The following is a 21,569-nucleotide window of genomic DNA, read 5'->3' on the forward strand; positions in this document are numbered from 1 at the left end:
CCATGAATGAAATCTTCACTTTACTGCAAATTAACAAATATTAATTTTACTACCCCAAATTAATTTTTTTAACATCGAAGTGCCTGTATAATGAAACATATTTTGATACCTAAAATTTTTTATCTATTCCAAAAAAGTACCTGCAAAACAAACCATTTTCGTATAACTAGCTCAAATTCTTTTCATATTACTACCTCAATTTTTTTTTAGTTCCAATAAACTACCTAAAACCTTACCTTGTTTGGCTTATTAAGCCAATACGAAAGATGACATTAATACATCATAAACTAATTTCATTAGAAACATCCAACTACATCAAATACAACATAATTACTTTCCAAGATTTACATCTCAACCTACCAACCTACCAAATTTAACAACAAAACTACCCAAAGAAATGAACAACTTCAGCTACAACTCAATTCCTTCTATGACCACCAACATTCATTGCAATTACAATGCTTAGTAAAGAAATGAATACCCAAAGAATTAACACTACAAAACCTAATAGCTTCACTCTATTCCTTTCAAAAACAACAATTTTTCTTTTTCCTTCCAATTTTACTCTTCAGGTGCACAACTTCAGCTGAGGATGCACAACATTCTTCTTCTTGTGCAACAATTTTTTCCTCAAATTTTTTATTTCTTCTACATTTACTTTAGCTTCCTCCATTAATGAAGCAAGTTTCAGCTTCTGCTCTTTATTTTCTTGAACATACTAGACCAACTCACTCCCTTCTACGGACACATTATTGTGAGCCTCAATATCATAAACCCATTGAAAATATCTACAAGTACTGGATTCCTACAATACAATAATTAAACAAAGTAAAATCCAAAACAAAACATAATTTGCATTTGCTTACATTCCAATGTGGGCATCTTCAAAACCTTTTCCCCAGATGGTTCACACTATGCGACATGAACACAATAGTGGGTACCTCACATTTTCACTTAACCATCGCAGGAGATGACGATGACGACGATGATGACCCACCTTTTCCATTCATCCTTTCACCCATCAACCGAACAACCTCCGTTAGGGTTCAAAATTCCCAAATGCCTTGAAATAGCCTTAGGATTCCAAAATCCCAAATGCCTCCCTTAGGGTTCCAAATTTGCAGCAACCAAATGTTTTTGAAAAAGAAAAAAAAAGTAACCCAGCTTGATTTAAATTTCATTTTTTAAACATTTAAAAATGAAAATTAATGACGTGAAGGTCTGTGCTTACGTGGTTAGTGACTAGGCATGATGACGTGACACTCCGTCTGCCATGTCATCACTTAACGAATGTAGCCTAACAGTATGTACTAAAATGAAACGCAAGGTCATCACTTAACGGATGTAGATTGACGGCATGTACTAAAATGAAACGCAAAATTTTTTCAGATATATGGGAAAAAAATGAATGTTGGATAGTTTTTTAAAAACAAACTATATTTCAGATATGAAAAATTTAATTAAACCTTTTTTTTATACAACTGTCTTGAAAACATGTTTATGCAACAACTATTTTAATTTTCTTATTGTTTCTTACAATAGTCTTTATTTCTCTAAATTTAGGAGGTAAGTTTTTTTTAGTCTTTCAAATAAATATTTTTTACAATTTTATTTCCTCAAATTCTAAAAATACTATTTTTAGTCCCTCTGTCAAAGTTTGAGACACTAAAAAATGTAAATTTTATTAGAATGGAGGGACAAAATGAGCATTTTTAAAATTTGAGAGACTAAAAAATATAAATTTTTATTTGAAAGACTAAAAAAATACACTTTTAATTTGAAGGACTAAAAATATAATTAAGCTTTTTTTATTTTCTTGTTTATGATAAATTAATTTGTAATGATTATTTACTTGTTATTAACAATTAACATAAAAGCATCACACGAAAAAAAAACATGCGATACTTTTTTTAAGAATAATTTATTTTTAACTGTTGATATAAAAAAAATATTGATTCAAGAACGTCATTAACATTTTCCTACCATAGTCTATTAAAAAAAATAACCATAAAAAATTCAAATGTTGAAAACTAAAGGATAAACCGTCAAATTCATTTCCGAAAATATAAGACATGATAATTAGTATCTAAAATATCAAAAATTAAAATTTAGTAAAAATATAATAAATTATTCTTACAGAAAATGTAATGATAATTTAGTTCCTAAATTTTTTAATTTAATGTCAAATTAATCATAAAAATATAATTTATTTTTAAATTGATTTTTGGACATTACAATTTAATAACAAAATAATTTCATAAATTTAACAACAACATTAATTTATCACACTACTAAATTTATATTTGACATTTTTAAGGATCAATTATAACCTGCTCAGCGCATCACACTGTTATGATCAAATTTGGTTATTTACTCAAAAGTAAAATTGTTGTAATGGAAATAGGTTAGGCTATTTTTTTTTCAAGAAGAGATGGGGTGTATTCCTCGAGGCAGGTCCACATGACTAGGTTTTGAGGGTTATTATAGTAACATACTTTCCTTTTAGCGTACATGAACAGACTATGCAATAAAAATATTTTATAATTGAGATTTATTCTAAGAAAAAGTACGAGGACATTTTGTAACACCATTCATTATTAAAATTCTACATGGGCATCGTTTTTTCTTTAACATTAGATGTTCTATACTGACAATTAGACACTAATTTCTCTTCATGTGTATGTATTAATATTAAAGTATTCTTTTTATTGAAGTCTTTTCTGTATATACGGTGAGAAAGTGAATCCAATCAACATATTTTAAAAATGAATTTTGCTTACTAATGCTCTTAACATATTAATTAAAAATAAAAAATATTTAATATGAAGATTATGAGATCATGAAAAAGTCAAGAATTATTCAATTTTAGATATTTCAATAAAAATATTTTTTATTTTGATTTTTTAACCCATATCTAAGAATATTTGTTAGCATTTGTCTTATATTTACTTGTCTCTCAAATATAAAACCGATTCATGTTAATTAAGAAATTTAGTTAATCATATTAATTAATTACACCAAATTCAATCAAAAATAATTTTTTTAATTTTATCTTTTATTAAAACTTTGATATAAAAATAAAAAAGTCATTGAAATTAATATTTCAATTAAATAAAAAATATTTTAAAATTATTAATATTAAATAAGATAAAGTTGGTTGAAAAAATTTTATATTTAAAATAAAAAAAAATTATATTTGAAACAAAAGAGATTTAGACAAATAAGAAGGGTGGATATGAAAGCATTTGGCACAGAGAAAGGTATTTTGGGGGAATGGGCCCCCTTTTGCATTGAATTTGATATGGCATCGTGTTTCCAAGTTTGAAATCTACGTGGGTTGCTCCGTTTTAGTCAAATCTCAATTCTCAACATACCAACCAACCGAAAGGTATTGGTAGTTTTTTTCCTCCCCAACGGTCGAAGAACTGTCCTATTAATTGTATGCATTTTGTTTTGGTTTTGACCAAAGGCAGATGCACGTTCATGTTCATATGCTTCCTTCCACTACCTTGACCGTATAAGTGCACCTTAATCACGTTGTCGTAGACGGCGAGTTTCTTATGTAGGGTTTGATCTTTGAGAAAAGAAAAAAAGATATATCATTGCCCTACCTAATTCACCTGTCTATGAAATCTTTTCGGCCCCTCTTCTCAAGGCCTGCAATCATTCTATTCGTTGCACTGCGCTCTTCAATAGTGACGGTACTTAGGATGCTTCAAACTTGCATGTGACTAGCAAAATTATTGTAAAAAAAATCCAGGTTTATTTAATAATTTGATTCTTATATATTTCTTTATCAATAAATATTAACTTGTTAATTATTTTAGAAATATCAGTTGGAGAATTCTAACTCATGGTCTTCCCACTCCTCTCTCCATTCATATTTCCTGAATAATTGAATGAATCTTATATTTTCTTAATTCTTATATTTGTGTCAACTTTTCTTTGTATCACCTATTTAGTTCTCATATGACATTCTTTTTATGGTTTAGTCTATGTTTTTAGTTTTTTAATAGTGTAAAATCATTATAAAATGGAAGCAAAATGATCAAAACATTTTTCTTAAATCACTGAATCAATCTTATATTTTTTTTAATTTTTATATTTGTGTCAATTTTTCGTTGTACCACCTATCAATTATAGGTTTATAGGTTTTAGTTCTCATACGACATTTTTTATGGTTTAGTCTATGTTTTTAGTTTTTTTTAATAATGTAAAAGTGTCACAAAATGGAAGCAAAATAATCATTACATCTTTCCTGGCTAGGTGGATCAATCTTATATTTTCTTAATTCTCATATTTGTGTCAACTTTTTATTGTACCACCTATAAATTATACGTTTTAGTTCTCATATGACATTTTTTTATCATTTAGTCTATGTTTTTAGTTTTTTAATAATATAAAATCGTCACAAAATGGAAGCAAAATGATCAAAACATAAAAAAAATAATGTTACTTATATAAAGATTAAAACATATAATTTATAGGTATATAATGACTAAAACGAAAAGCTAACACAAGTATGACAATTACATAATAATTAAACCTTTAATATTTGATGATTATGATATTTTTGCTCTATGTATGTAACTCAAGGTTATAGATTCCTTAACTAAGATATGAGCTTTGACATCAAACTTAAACGTATAGTTCTTGCAGATATCATTTTATTTTAAAACATAGTGATCCAATGGAATAGAGATTAAGTTGGTGCTAAATAAATGTCCCACATAATTCCTAGATTAAAAAAAATGTAACTTAGATTATTTTTTATAAGATATTTTAATTAGTTTTTAATTTTTTTACTAGTAGAAAAGTTTTTTTATTATTCAGTAAATAAACTTTTTTAGTAATTTCTAACATTTTTAAAACACTACTTGAAGTAATATTTTTTAAAACGTTAACTTCTACTTTTTTATATTTTTTTCCATTTTTATCTTTAATATATTAATCAAATTTTTTAATTTTCCTTTTAAAATAAATTATAATTATATTATTTTTTATTTTTCAATTATTTTAACAACTAATTTTATCGAACACTTATAATTTAATAAATTAATTTTTCAAAGTTACCAGCTGGCTTTCCCGCTTCCTGCTACCATCTTTTAGCTTTCAAGTATAAGATTATTTGTTTAGAGCAATATCTAAATTAAGCACGGGAGAAGGAAAAAAGAAATTAATAATTAATTGTCCAAAGTTTACATCTGTTTCTTTGATTATATTTCCTGTCGGTATAAAACATTTCAATGGTATATTCGATAACGAGGAAGTTCTCGTCCTTCAAAAAGTAGGCTACTACATGAATCTCAACTTCCATTCCTTTATGTGAACGAGATCAAAGAAAACTTTGACTCACAAGATATCTATTTATCTTTTATGGTGTGATTGGTTTGAGAAAAAGTAAGAAGAAATAAAATAGAGAAGAAGAAAAAAAACATTATTTATAAAAAATTTCTCCTGTTTGGTTGGAAAGAAAATGTAAGAAAAAATTGATTTCTAAAAATAAAACTTTAAATTTTTTCTCTTTGATTATTTTTAATTCAAATTTTAATTTTCTTTTCTTTTCTTATTGTTCATCTATCCAACCAAACGAATCATTAGAGTCTGTTAAATTAGAGGAAATTTTTATTTCTTTTAGTTTTAGTATTCAAAATAGACTCAATTAAATAATGGTAAGCATGCTAAGTGACTTTGTTATGCTCAATTGATAGTTCGTACCAACCGTTTGAAGTCTCTAGTAAACTATTTTGTTAAGAGTGTATCCAAGCTCATTGTGTAGGATTTCTATAATGGCCTGCAATATGAATCTTTTGTTAATCATTTCTATCTAGCTTGTCCATGTCTATACTCGTCAAAGAAAACTGCATTGCATTTTTTCCGTATTGTCGCATGTCTATCATGTTGCTCCATATCAAAAAGTAAGCTACATTTTCGAATGATTCAATAACAAAACAATATACAAAATATTAAATTATAAAAGTTTAATATCTATATATATTGATCAGTTTTATATTATCATTTAATAATAAATTATAATTTAAATTATTTTAAGATAATTATTTAAAAAATTAATAAATTTAACTTACATAATGAATGATTATATAAAAATTTTACCTTTTCAGTAAATAACCTTTTTTCTCAAATTAGAATTAATAACCTACGTACGTATATAGTTTTGCCGCTATTATTACTTTTTAATTTAATTTAAATTCCATGACTGCTAGTAGAATGAACTTCTAGAGGAAATAAAATTCCAGACGCCGGCTACCATTTTAGCATCCTTTTCATGTAGTTTTTTTGTTTTATTTTTCTTTAGAGACACTAACAAATATATTAGTATTATTATTACTTTAGGGAGAGTTTATAGTCATTCATATTACTTCTACCGACTCAAATATGATGATCTTTTATAGAACATATTTGTGGCATCTACAAATATAATATTATTATTACTCTATGAATCATGGATAAAATTTTTAAGATGAAATGTCTTCATATTAATACTAAATGTTATTAGTATACATCTTTCTTGTGTTTTTATTCAAAGATATTTATAAATTAATTTAATTTCTTAAACATAGTGTACAGAAGCGTAGTGATTGACCAACTAACAGTAGTCCTACGAGTTGACGGAAAAACAATGATTGGATCCATATAACTCAAAGCTCTTGGCATTACGCATCTCATTCGAGAGTATTTTTATATAGGATAAACCTCATTTATCTAGCACTCTTTTTCTGTTGATGTGGCATGGGCGCATAGGTATAGCAAAGGGGTTGAAAACACTATTCAATTTATTGCTTTACTTTCCTGCCGAACCCTATATACCTCTTTCCTTCTACCAGACAATTTAGAGGACATTTTAATTTCAATACTATTATTTATACAATAATTTTAGTACAATATGTTTATGTAAAACTAAGTGTTCAATGGACAGGGTTACCAGGTTTGGGCTCCAAAAGCCCAATCTTATCTAATCCACAAGTTGACCATTGAAGATCTGAACCAACCCAAATGAACTTTTAGGTTAAGTGGATTGGGTGTGAACTAGAACAAGTAAGTTTTTTTTTCTAAGAAAAAAATGCTCACTTGTATTCTATCATTCAATTGTATAGCAAGATACATTATTGTAGCTTGTCAAAGCTAACAACCAGAACAATAAAACTGACCCACTATGTGGGTTTTACAACTGCAAAAGAAAACTAAGTAGCTTTTCAAGCTACTCTTCCCTAAAGACTCGGTCAAAATAACTGACTATTATTGAAACAGAATCCTACTAGTTAAAACAGAACAAAAAAAAAATAATAAATATTTACTAACATTCCTTCCCTTAAACTAAATGCTCAGCATCTAGTTTACTTTTGATGCTTCAATCAAACCCAACATGCTTCTGAGATTTAAAAACTGCTCCAATTTTAACGGTTTGGTCATGATATCCACAACTTGAGACTGTGAACTGCAGTGCTTTAGTTCAATGCTCCCATTCTTCACAAGATCTCTTGAAAAAATGAAAGTGCACATCTATATGTTTACTTCTTCCATGGAAAACTGGATTTTTTGACAATTGGATTGTAGAGTTGTTGTCACACAAAACTAGCATATGATCACAACTATTAAAACCGAGAGTCTCCATAATTCTCTTAATCCAAATGCATTGACATGCGCAAGAGGCAGCAGCTATGTATTCAGCTTCCGTTGTAGATAGTGATACTGCTAGTTGCTTTTTAAATGACCATGGTACTGCTTCATTCCCTAAGAAAAACACAAAACCTGAGGTACTCTTCCTATCATCAATGTCTCCAGCAAAGTCATTGTCTGTATATGCTACTACATTAGTGCTCTCCTCTTTCTTGTAGTATATACCAAGCTCTGTTGTTCCTTTCAAGTATCTTAGTATCCGTTTGGCTGCAAACCAATGTGTCTTTGTAGGATTGGCCATAAATCTGCTAATCAGGCTGACTCCATACATTAAATTCAGCCTAGTTGCAGTCAAATACATTAAGCTTCCAACTACTTGTATGAATTGTGTGGCATCCACCTTAGTTCCTGTATCATTTCTTGATAGCTTTGTTCCTGGCACAATTGGATTTTTTATTGCATTGCAATCTTGCATACCAAACTGAGTCAGAACATCATGGGCATACTTTCTTTGACACATAAAGATTCCATGATTATTCTTCAAGATTTCTATACCAAGAAAATATCTCATCCGCCCTAGATCCATCATATGAAATTCCAGCATCATAGATGATCTAAAATCATTGCACATGCTTTCATCATTTCCAGTGTATATTAGATCATCAACATATAGACTCATAATTAGAATTTTACCTCCCTTTGACTTTGTAAACAGTGTGTGTTCACAAAAACATCTCTCAAAGCCATTGCATAGGAAATATGTCTCTATTTTGTTGTACCATGCTCTTGGTGCTTGCTTAAGCCCGTACAATGCTTTTCTCAATCTGTAAACCTTTTCTTCTTCTCCTAATTTCACGAAGCCAATGGGTTGTCATACATATACCTCTTCCTTGAGTTCTCCATGAAGAAACACACTCTTCACATCCAGTTGATAAATACTCCAGCCGTGTTGAGCAGATATGGATACAAGAATGCGTATTGTGTCCATTTTAGCAACGGGTGCAAATACCTCAGTGTAGTCCACTCCATACTGTTGTGCATACCCTTTAGCAACTAATCTTGCTTTGAACTTATCAATTTCTCCATTTTCTTTGAGTTTGGTTTTGTATATCCATTTGACTCCAATTGGTTTCATACCTGTTGGCAAATTCGTTAGTTCCCAAGTTTTGTTCTTCTCTATGGCTACCATCTCCTTTTTCATTGCATCCCTCCATGTCTTACTCTTGACAGCTTCTTCATAAGTCACAGGATCATCTTTTGTCACCATCATAGCATTATCTGATAGATCATCTCCTCTCTCATAGTCAGCCATCCAAACCGGTTCTTTTCTATGCCTTTTAGCCCTCCCTTGAGCAATATTATTGTTGGACAAAGGATCATCGAAATTGATTTCAGCATTTCCTATACTTGGTAATTGTGCAGATTACAGCTTGTTGTTCCAAAATTCCTGCATCATTTTGCTCAACTTCCTCAACATTATGCTCATATGCCTCTCTATCATCCCAGTCCAGATTCTTTTGCTGATTTGTGCCTTCAATTTTCTCCCAGTTCCAACACTTTTCTTCTTCGAATACAACATCTTTTCTGATAATGATTCAATTTTTAACAAGATCAAATTATTTGTAGGCTTTTGATTCATCACTAACTCCAAGAAGAACACACTTTTTGCTCTTATCATCCAGCTTTACTCGTAGTTGGTTTGGTGTATGGACATGTGCAATGCATCCAAACACCCTAAAATAATCCACAAATGGCTTCACTCCACTCCATGCTTCTTCAAGGGTTTTATCTTGTATTGATGTTGTGAGAGTTCTATTTAGAACATGGACACACCACTTAGTTGCTTCTGGCCAGAAAATTTTTAGAACACGCCTGCCTGTCAACATAGACCGAACCATATTCATGATGGTTCTATTTTTCCTCTTAGCAACTCCATTCTGCTTAGGTGTGTAAGTTGTTGTTGATTGTCTCTGTATACCTTGAGTTTTGTAGAATTCTTTAAATGCATTGGAATTAACTCTCCACCTCTGTCTGTCCTGAGATAGATAATGCTTCCTCCAACTTCTTTTTCTACCAGTGATTTGAAACTTTTAAATAGAGAAAAAGTTTCTACCTTGTCATGTAGAAAGTATACCCAAGTTTTTTGTGAGAAGTCATCAATATAACTTAGGAAATACTTCTTGTTGTTGTTTGATGAAGGTCGAATCAGTCCACACAAATTAGCATGAATGAGTTGAAGTTTCTCTGAAACTCTCCATAGACTCTTCTTTGACATGGAATTTTGATGTTGTTTTCCAGTCAAACAGTGTATACATAATTCTTGTGTAATTGAAATAGTGGGCAGCCCATTCACCATTTGCTTAGAAGCAAGTGTTTTTAAGCCATCATAGCTTAAATGGCCTAAATGATTATGCCATAGTTGTGATTCCCGCTCCAATTTAGCCTAAAAACATGTTGCACCAGGTGCTACAGAGTTGTGACCGTGGATCGCATCCTTCGTCATTTCTCATGTTAATCTTGTGCTCTACGCAATGATTGACTAGTTTCTCCAATGGATTGGATGTAATTTTCCTACCCTTGTGTATCTCTTTTGATATTTTATATAGTTATGAATCTTTTATACTCATAATTGGTGATTTCATTATGTTTGTAATGCTTGATTCTATTTGATCACTAATTTCATGAAATTGAATTTTAAGTTTGACTGGAAAGTACTCTTAGAATTTGAACTGAATGAATTTACTTTTTACGTTACGTTTCTAGGAATAGAGCATAACGTTTTGATTGCAAATAGCCCAAGATTATGATTGTAATGCTGGAATATTCATTTCATATGCAAGGGATCAATATTTGGTAAATATTCTTAGAATTCTTGAGTGTGAGGCATCAATTCGAGGTAATTTAATGTGTGCATCAATAATGTTAGAAAATAATTCATATATATTAATCTTATTAGGATACTGAGGGTATGAACGATGAAATCCAATCCTACGTTTTTCTTGAATTAATTAAATCTGTTATTATTGTTTCCATAATTTTACGTATTTTCGATGCGCTAAATTCTGTTATTTTTGTTATTTTCGTTATTCTACTTACTTTAGTTATCTTTCATTAGTTAGACAAACCCATGATATTTCGATTGAATTTGTACATAACTATTGAACTATTTACTTTTATTCGGAGGAATTAAGTAACTCAAGTCCCTGTGAAGACGATATCTTTTTATAAATCTGTAACCTGTCACAACATTGGTACACTTGCAATAGTCTAACAAGTTTCTATTTTTATAAATCCGTAACCTGTCTCTTTCAGAACTTATATGAAAAACTTGTTTTCTTTCAAAAAGAATTTGAATCTTTGTGAAAACACTATTCAATCCCCTTGTTGTGATATTTTTGCCACTTCATATAGAGCATGCAAAAAATGAATTAGTTGAGGCATTTAATGATTAAAATGTTGGTAATAAAATAAAAACAGAACAGTAATTAAAATGATTTAATGGTAAATGGTCAAATAATTAAAACAAAAATTGAAATCATCAAAATCCCATAAATTTCTTAATTGGCCCATCATAAAAATTGGCACATTATAAAACACTTTTCTAGTAATCTTTTAATTTGAAATTTAAATTCAAAATAACGTCTACCAAAAAAACTAGTCCGAGAGCACATAAAAATTGGCACATTATAAAACACTCTTGAACTAGTCCGAGAGCACATGTCTACCAAAAAAACATCATTGACATCAATGCCTTCGATTAAGACCGCACTACCTAAATGATATTCACAAGTAACTAGTCAGGGTTACCCAACATTGTAAGTATGTTTTAACTCATAGGACTAGTATGAGTCAATAGAACATCCACACCAGGTCCTAAAAAGTCCCAAGGTCCAAGTTAAACCTATTGTGACCTACATCATCTACCTGATGTCTATTTTACTCCAACAAGACTCTCAAATGTTATGATGCATGTCAAACTCTTTTGTGTACAATGGTTTCACTGAACCTTACAACTCACTTAAGTGAGCACATCCTCAACCTTCATAGCCTAGGTCATGTATAGTCAGAATACTACTCGAGCCCATTATTGCCACCTCATAGGCTAGGTCACTTAAGTGAGCACATCTTCACCCCTCATATTTGTTATAATTAGGACCAAGAAAATGTTGTCTTTTATTTCTTATATATATAACCAAAGGTAGTATTAAAAATAAATAAATATAATATTAATTCATTCAAACTTAACTCATAAATAAATATCATTAGAAATGTAATCATCCAACATTACAAATAAGTTATTAAATAGGTATAAATCTACACTACAAATTTGAAACACCAAACTATACAAAATATTGATTTATAATTAAAAGACAATCTTAAAAGAACTTGTTAACAAATTCATAAATTTATACATAATAGTTCAGTATTCTTAAATATAATATGAAGTAAATTTATACATATATTATTTGTTAAGCTATTACGATTAATAAAAAAATTAAGAAAATATAATTATTTTTTATAGAAGAATATATTTATAATATAAATATTTATTTAAGTAATATATTTTAATTATATTAATATTATATATATATGGAGTGGAACGTAATAGAATGAGTATTATAATACTTGTATCTGCCTTTATTTCCAACTCCAATAAATAAATAATTATTTTATTTTTTTCACTTATAAATATTTTTGTAAGTACGCGTAGGATCCGAATTTATTTTGTTATCCTTCCTTGCTCAAGCCTAGTACTCATTGTGACACCCTCTACCCCTCACATATATATTAATAAAGGAATAAAAATTCAAATATTAATTAAAAGTATTTTTAAAACATTTTTAAATACAAGCTTTTCAAATGGGTAAAAGGCTCACATTCACTTTCTTCTACATCATATTCAGACTTGTCCAAATAAATAATAAAGTCATCTCGACTCAAAGAAGGTCATCTAAGTCTCATACAATTAATATAGAACCTATATCCTAATGTCACATCCTATCAGAGCGTGGTGTTCCCGTGTCCTCTAGCATGAGGTTCTTCATAGTCATCCACCTATTCATCTGCTCCCCCGAACACAAAGTTCAAGATCATCACAAGATCCAAACACAAACAGTAAACCGGGAGTGAGTTATCACATTTCTAACTACTAGAGGGAAACAACACAACATATAGTAGTCAAATACAATTTACTTAGCATATCTCACATTATTTCATCACTTTGTCATTCATCAATCACACTTTTCATCCATCAATCACACCTTTCAATCATCAATCACTATACACAGGAATCACACACTCCGATCAAGACATAATAACACATCAATTTCATAATAAATAATTAGCAAGCGTATGCGACAGTTATGCTAAGACTCAAGCCTATATGCAATGTGGTACCATGTCAGTGAAAAACCTCGTCGGGCGCCTAGGAGTACATGACAAGACAAACCACACAATAATAAGTCAAGTCACTCTCACTAGGTAATATCATAGGGAGACCAGTCAGGGTCACAGTGTTTTGCGAGAATGCTCCAACCATATGGGATTAACATAGGCTTAAAGAAGCACTCAAACCGTGTGACCCCCAAGGCCTACACTCCGAAGAGTCCGTCAGGGCCTCTCCCTCTTGATTCAGGTCCAACCCAGAAAATATTTTAGCACACATACTCTATCTATGAACTGTACAAAACATACGACTCCTCAATTGTTCTCAAAATAATTTTAACTCGTCACCCTTTAAGGGTCTTATCATTAACTCGTCACCCTTAAAGGGACTTAACATCAACTCGTCACCCTAAAAGGGACTTAGCATCAACTTGTCGCCCTAAAAGGGACTTAGCATTAACTCGTCGCCCTTGAAGGGACTTATGATCGTGTGATTGTACAATTCATAGTTCACAACTCAATGCACATATATATCTCAATTATATACATACTCAATTTATCACATACACTTAATCCCAATCACAATGGTATAATCTCAATTTAACATGTTATCACACCTCATGAATCATATACACTTTATCTATGAACTATGCAATACACACATTTACTCAATTGTTTTCAAAATCATTTTAACTCGTCGGGTTCCCACAGTGGATCACATCACAATACTCGTCGCCCTTAAAGGGTCTTACAATTGTGTGATTGCACAGTTCATAATTCACAACTCAATACACACATCTCATCTCAATACACATGTATTTCATCATCCGTCACATGTTCAATTTATCACATATTCACAGTTTGAATCATCATTTCATAACCTCAACATAACAATTTATACAAAAGATTTTATCACAACATGGGATGTAAAGCCTCTAAAATAGTTTCTCACAATTGTATCAAAATCAATTAATCAAAATCCTGGGTTAAACACAAAGACATCAAGAGCACTCAAGTTTATCAATCAATTCTCATTAGAACATCAATTTGTACATAGAACACAATAATATTGCATTCATAATCATAAAGAAAAATTATAATTCAATAAACATCCTAAAATAAGCCCAAATTTAGTTCTCCAAGGATCCCTACACATGTTCTCACTAACCCCCAATTATGAATAACTCATCCCTTACCTCTGAGCGGACTCACGTGTCTTCAGCCAGCGATAATAACATCTCTAGCGGTTCCCTGAGATTCCTTCAGTTATTCCTCTGACTGCTCCGATAGAATTCCCAAACGTCAGAGAGACGGAGAAGAGATTGAAACCTCCACTTGTACTGTCTTCATGCGATTCCTTTTTATCCCTCCACGAATATTATCTCAAAAATCCCAACGGTGAAAGTGTGCACAATTGAATTTCGAACAACATATACAAATTTCATGAAAATCCAACGGTTAACGAAACCGAGATCGTAGTTTTAACGAGACAGTTTTGGGTTTCTGCGGGAAATTAAAATGCTACCATGCGAAGGGTTTTCCTCTAAGCTCAGATATGATTTTGAAATTCTCAACGGTGAGAATGTTTGAAATTGGGTTGCAAACGTGGTACTCAAATTTCACGACGATCCAACAACGATCCAACGGTGAACGAGTCCAAAATCGTCATTTTTTAAGACAAATTTGGTGAGCTGCGGAAAAAAGAAAGGGTTTTGAGAGGAGAAGGGGAAAAACGAAAATGAGACAAAAAAGAGGCACCTGACTTAACATAACTTTTTAGCTAACGTATTCAGCCTATTATTTGTTCTATATTTATTTATTTTATAAAAACAAACTCTATTTTATTTTCTATTAAACAAATAAATGAAATACCTTTTCTATTTTTTCTCAAATCATTATTTTAATTAATAATTATATCTTCTTATTTATTTATTTATAAAATCTCATCATTTTTCTAAAATTCTATTTATTTATAAATAACAATCTTTTTTAATCTAAATTTAAAAAATTGGAATGTTACACTCATTATCATCATTGGTTAATATAAAATTCTGAGTCGCACGCATCAAGCAGTCGAAATGCAGAACGGGACAAGAAGCTGCTAGGGACCCAATGGTCACATCAATGGAAAAATGTTTGTCGATCGAAATCTGAAAAAAAAGGTGTTTAATTTATGGGGTGGACCCACATGAATGAATTGTACATGGAGTCATGTACTAGTACTGGGTGGTGCTCTTCATTTTTTGTTCTTTTTCCTTAATTATATAATGCAGGCCACTCTTCCACCTCCATAGATCCATTCCCTACATCCCCCACCACACCACACGCCCTCTCTCATGTCTTTTTTCCTTTTCTAATTGCTTTCACTTTTCATAACTTTATTTTTAGCCTATAAATCCTCCTCCTCCTTCTGCTACCATTCTTGGTCGTGTCCTATTAGACGTTGATAGATAGTTAGAAGAAGGGAAATTAACACTATAATTAATTAAAGATTAGAGGATCCATGAAAGATGGTGGTAGAAAGCAGGGTGCACCCTCACCCTGTGCTGCATGCAAGCTCCTTAGGAGAAGGTGTGCTCAGGACTGTGTTTTTGCTCCTTATTTTCCTGCTGATGAGCCTCAGAAGTTTGCAAATGTGCACAAAGTCTTTGGTGCCAGCAATGTCAACAAGATGCTTCAGGTTCATTATTTAATTATTCCTCTCTTATTTGTGCATTCTTGTTATTAATTATTGGAAATATATATAATATTCAAATTTAACACTGTTTTATAAGATTATTTTTAAGAAAATAATAACTTTTTCTTTCAATATAATATTATAAAAAGTAATTTAACATAATTAACACTATGGTTATGTTAAGTATTTGCCACTTTTTTATGTTCATATATATCCAAATCTCTTATCCTATGGATTAAAACATTTTCATATTCAGATCGAAACAAGAATATGAATACGGTGGTAAATAAGACTAATTTTCCTGAGATTTATGCTAGGTTAGGCCGGGGGAAAATAATACCATTAGTCTATTACACACCATGGAGACATGAACATACCACATATTGTTGATGTGCCCATGATATATAAATGTGAGGAAATTAATAATATATATATATATATATATATAAAAGAATAAAGATTAAATTATATTGGTTTAACTTTGATAATTATTATATTATTTTATAACTTTTAATTGAATAATATTTTTTTAAAATGTATCATTGAATTGAAAGTTTCTTTTATATAAATTATATATATAAAATTTTATATTAATCAAAAATCATTTATTATCTTATTCATATAAATTAAAATTGATATAATATAAATTTTCAAAATATAATAAAATATGAATCATTTGATAATATGTAAATATAATTTAATAAGTGAATTAATAAAAATCATATTTCATATCAAATTATAAAAATAGGATAATAATTATCAAATAATTGATCCTTCCTTGATATATAAAAAATCACGTCCATATCAAGTTATTTTTTTTCCTCTAAAAAAACACGAACTCCATTAGTTACTTGTAATACTTGTAAATTGTAAGGCTGTTAATCACTGCACATTGAGAAGTCACTTTCTTAACAATTTTATAGGGTATGTTCGGTATAAAGAAAAAAGAAAGAGAGAGAGAGAGATCAACATTGGAGACTAGTGCGACGCTTTCCTTCACCATAAAGTGAATCTTTCACACATTAAGGTTTAACATGCTTCATTTTCAATTTCTTTTTAAAAAAATAAAAGAAAAACTGAAAAATCGCAAATTCGAATTATATTTTTTTTGTTACTTAATATATGGTAGTCAATTCAGTACTGTCATATATATATTAAGGTTTAACATGCTTCATTGTCTGCCTAAAAAAACATGCTTCATTGTCAGGTTCTTTCTTTTTTACTTAATCTAAAAGTTTTTATATAATTAAAAATTATTTTAGTACGATTATTAAGATATCTATTATAAAATTAATAAATTTATTATACATGACAAATTATAATTAAATAATATTTACATTATATTAACAAAATACAAGTTTCCTTTAATTACTCAAGTTTTTAAAATAGTTAGATTCATAATACAATGATATATTAAAATGATTTGGCAAAATTACATTTTTTTGTCCCCCCTAATTATTTTCAATTTTAATTTTAGTCTCCTTTAAATTTATTCAGGAATTTAATCATTCAATTATGTACAATCCAGTAAATGTGAATCTCAAGTCCAGATTTAAACGTTGACTATTACACATGAACGTTTGACTGTCACGTGTCAGGTTACATTGATTGTCATGTGTCTGATTCGATTGAACATTGACAACAACAATACATTTTCATCGTCCAATCAGAACGCGACACGTGATAGTCAACGTTTCTTTGTAACAACCAACATCAAAATCTGAGTTTGAGGACCACATTTACGGGATTGAACATAATTTGAGAACTAAATTCGTGAATAAATTTAAAGGAAGACTAAAATTGAAATTAAAGACAACTAAAGGGACCAAAAATATAATTTTATCAAATGATTTTGTATGAAGAAAGCATTAAGAATGAGTTTAATTGGTATATGTTATGAGAAATCACTGGTGACTTATAAAATAAATATTATAAAAATAAATCAACTTTTGATATTATAATAGTATTAGTATAAAGTATTTTTTTAATTTTATTAATAATTAATTTTCTTAAAAAAATTGAGTGACCACCTTTACTAATAGGATCTTTTCTTCTTATCACATTTTTTTCTATTCTTTATACTTTACTTAAAAAAATAAAATTCAGTTCCAGAGAGACACCAATAATATAGCATCAGAATATGGACTTGAATTAATGTTAGTATAAAGTTAATGTAATCTAATTAAATTCTAAAAGTACTATTATATATATAGAATTATTCTTATATCTTTGTATATGAATTTTAGCTTTTGAGACAAGCGATTGTGAAAAACCACATCATCCCGCTTGATAGTTTCCAAGTAGCCCTTGAAAAATTAGAAAAGGTGGAGAAGATTAGGCATTCGGCGCCTTCAAACCTCACATTTCATGTCCTAATCTCTTTGTCTGCTTTTCCATTTCCTTCATATTTCAATATTAGGTCAGCCTCGTCTTTTGGTCTGTCGTGTGTTCCGTAAAACATAAAAAAGAATAAGGCAAATGAGAAAAAAAAAATTGAAAAAAGTTGATGTGTGGCATTATATTTATTTAATTTTTTGAGAAATTAGATCGTATGATCTCTTTCTACATCGTATCTTGGGCTACCCAATGGGAGCTTCTAAACGTGGTTTTGGGCAGCAAAAAGTCAGAATTGAGCACAAAGCGCAACTTAACAAGCAACTACTTGATTGTGTGAAACCACGTTTAAGAATCCAAATCCAAACTCATCATCTTCACCTTCCCTTGTCATAAAATTAAGAAATGATTGAAGTAACATCCTGGGTTCTGTACCACGTGAAGCTGTTTTTGACTGTCAAATTTTTTAATCAAGCATATATGGAATAAATTTACTTATTTCATTGTCAAACATGCAATATTTTAAGTTAGCGTACTCTTTAATATATTTTTTATTATTAAAATAATTTTACTAACAATATTATATAAAATAATGGTTAAATTTTTTTTTAAAATATTCTTTATTATATAATATACCATCTCTATTTTCTAGCCTTATATAGAGAGGGGATTCTTTTATATATTTTTAAAAAAATTACTTTTAAATTTTGAAGCACCTTTGTCTCTTAATTTTTTTCATGTATCTTCACTTGAGTAACGACTTTTTTGTATTTTATATATAGATGAAAGAGACAAATTTGAGCAGTGATCTTTCCTTGTCCTAATAAAAGAGACAAATAGTGAAAGAAAAGAATTTAATGTATTTATTGTTTATTTTTAGAAAATAAATATTAAGTAATTAAGTACATTTTTTGTTAAAAAGTTTAATACGGTAGATAATTTGAAGAGTATCTTAAAACAAACAAGACAAACTTCTAAAAGAATATATATATATATATATATATATATATATATATATATATATATATATATATATTGTAATATGAAGAAGAGAAAAAAAAGAAAGTGTTGTTCAATCAGAGAAATGGGAGGAAAAAGTAAGAGTGCTGTTCAAGCACATAAGTACTGTTATTATAAAAGTGACATTAATGTCATCAGAATATTTAATTTTTATCTTAATTTTTAAGAAAACATTTTTTTCATTAATCCTTAACTATTATCATATAATAATATTTGTAAATAGCATCTTAAAAAACATAATTAATATGATTTTTTTATTAGTGAACAGTACAATACTCTGCTGGAAATCAAACTCCTGTTATATTCAGAAGTGAATGACTCTCAATAATTCTATTAATAACAAGAGGGGTTTAATTTAGCTACTTCAATTGATTGACGAGAGGGCATTAATTATTGTAAATTTGTTGGTAACCTGTCTTCTATTGCTAAAAAACAAAAACAGCATATTTTTCTTCTAATTACTTGACCTATTTGCAGGACTTAGCAGAGCATCAGCGAGGAGATGCAGTGAGCAGCATGGTGTATGAAGCAAATGCAAGAGTGAGGGACCCTGTGTATGGCTGCGTAGGGGCCATCTCATCTCTTCAGCAACAGATTGATGTGTTGCAGACCCAATTGGCCGTGGCACAGGCTGAAGCTGTGCACCTCAGGGTGCGCCAAACTGCATCACTCTACAGCCCCACTAGCCCAACCAACAGTGGCTCTCCATCACAAGCCAAGCCTATTTTTGACATGGACATGGTGGTGGACCAGAACAGCTATGGTGATTCAATGTGGTGATGCTACTAGATAATTTATTAGTAATATAAAACTATACTAGTATACCTACCTAGATCATGAAAAGATACAAAAACTAAAAATTAAGGTGGCATTATTTTCTCAAGTTGTGCCTTCTATATACTTTTACTTTATAGTAGGGTGAGAAATGCACAATCAACCCATTCTTTAATACATTCTTTTTAATATACTTTGTTATTCGTTAAAATTTATTAGAACTTACAAAGACTTACAGGATTTTGGTAATTTCTAATTAATTTTAACCAATAATATAAAGGGTGTTTAAAAGAATATGTTTGAAAGTGTGTTGGTGGCATTTCTCTTTATAGGATAGATGTAGAACTCTAGAAACAGTGGTGGCTACGGGCTGCGGCGGTGAGACTGAAGAGAGCTGTGGCGGAGGCCGTTCGCCCGCTTAATCAAATTTGGTTTTGAGCATTGATTTCTCATTGACGACATGTTGTGTATATATTATTATATATCTATGTCACTTGACATTAAGTGAAGGGTTTGGTTATATGGTTGGATTGTGGACTATTTTGAGGCTGAAGGTTGCGTGGACTTTTTATGTTGTTTTTCTAGTGATGTTTATGACTTGATCTTTGTTTACAAGGGAGATGCCCCTATAGGCATATTGATTTTCATATGTATTGCTACTTCTTGGTACTGTTGGGTGTATTTACTATACAAAATATCTTTTTGAAGTTTTAAGCATTAAAATGACTTTTTTTTTTCTCCCACTCTTTCTCTCTCTCTGTTATTTTCTTTACTTTTTTTAAATATATTTGTGGGGAGTCTGTCTTTAGTTTCCTTTGATTTTGGTTAAAGACCACTTTTAGCATTAAAAAACAAAAGCACTACATAATGGGCTACACATCCGTACCAAAAAAGTAAAAATTAGACGGGAGTTGCTATTGACCCCGAGTTATTATTAGTGGCTCCTATCAAGTAATTTTAATTTTTTTTTCTAAAAATACAGTTTTTACGGAAAAATGGTTTTATTGTTCAACTGTATAATGGAATCGTATCTTCATTACTTACGGAGGGGTATAAAAAAAATAAACAATGAAAATGTGATTATGATGTTTATGGAGGGGTTAAAAAAATAAACAATAAAAATACAATTTTGTTGTACAATTATATAACGAAATCCCATTTATGTTGTTTAGGGAGGGGATGCAAAAAAATTAAACAATGAAAACACAATTTAATTGTACAGTTGTACAATAGAATCACATTTTTGTTATTTTCCGAAGGGGGTGCAAAAAAAAATAAACAACAAAATCGTGTTTCTATTATTATTTTTTATACCCATGTATATTTGCCTCTTCTTCTTCTACACATTAGAGAGTGTCAACCATAACCATCATCAAACACCACCAAGACTTACACGACCCAAACACCAGATCACCACCTTCCATCATGTCACCACTATCATCGATCACCCAAGTCACTGCCATACCAACAACAACATTGTGCGTCCCAAATGGTACCTCATACCAACAGATCTATGCGCCACAACACCACGGTGTCATTGTGCTAACACCACCCCACCATGCAACAGGGAAGACGCTTGTCGCGGCACGGATGGAAGTTCAGATCTGGGGGCGGAGATGGTGTGGTGTTGATGGGTTGGTGTCACAGGGAAGGGGAAGGAGAAGAGGGAGGGGGGAGAACTAAGAGGGTAAGAGGGTATTTTTCTCAAGTGTGTAGGGGCCAATAGCAAATGTGGTAGGGA

At 30.3% G+C, this 21,569-nt stretch overlaps 3 protein-coding genes across 3 annotated transcripts; 1 reads left to right on the plus strand and 2 right to left on the minus strand.

Moving 5' to 3' along the window:
• Positions 1 to 7,471: 7,471 nt before the first annotated feature.
• On the minus strand, positions 7,472 to 8,317 carry LOC114420712 (uncharacterized mitochondrial protein AtMg00810-like). Its single transcript, XM_028386534.1, has one exon. The coding sequence runs from the start codon at positions 8,315 to 8,317 to the stop codon at positions 7,472 to 7,474; it is 846 nt and encodes a 281-aa protein (XP_028242335.1).
• Positions 8,318 to 8,509: 192 nt separating this feature from the next.
• On the minus strand, positions 8,510 to 8,950 carry LOC114420713 (uncharacterized mitochondrial protein AtMg00820-like). The gene has a single exon (XM_028386535.1). The coding sequence runs from the start codon at positions 8,948 to 8,950 to the stop codon at positions 8,510 to 8,512; it is 441 nt and encodes a 146-aa protein (XP_028242336.1).
• Positions 8,951 to 15,272: 6,322 nt separating this feature from the next.
• LOC114419813 (LOB domain-containing protein 4-like) lies at positions 15,273 to 20,535 on the plus strand. The gene is made up of 2 exons (XM_028385605.1): positions 15,273 to 15,703; positions 19,532 to 20,535. Exons 1-2 carry the CDS (start codon positions 15,527 to 15,529, stop codon positions 19,832 to 19,834), a joined length of 480 nt encoding a protein of 159 aa, XP_028241406.1. The 5' UTR covers positions 15,273 to 15,526; the 3' UTR covers positions 19,835 to 20,535.
• The last annotated feature ends 1,034 nt before the right edge of the window (positions 20,536 to 21,569 follow it).

The sequence above is a fragment of the Glycine soja genome, chromosome 7, assembly GCF_004193775.1.
Source record: "Glycine soja cultivar W05 chromosome 7, ASM419377v2, whole genome shotgun sequence".
In the NCBI taxonomy this organism is placed as follows: Eukaryota; Viridiplantae; Streptophyta; class Magnoliopsida; order Fabales; family Fabaceae; genus Glycine; species Glycine soja.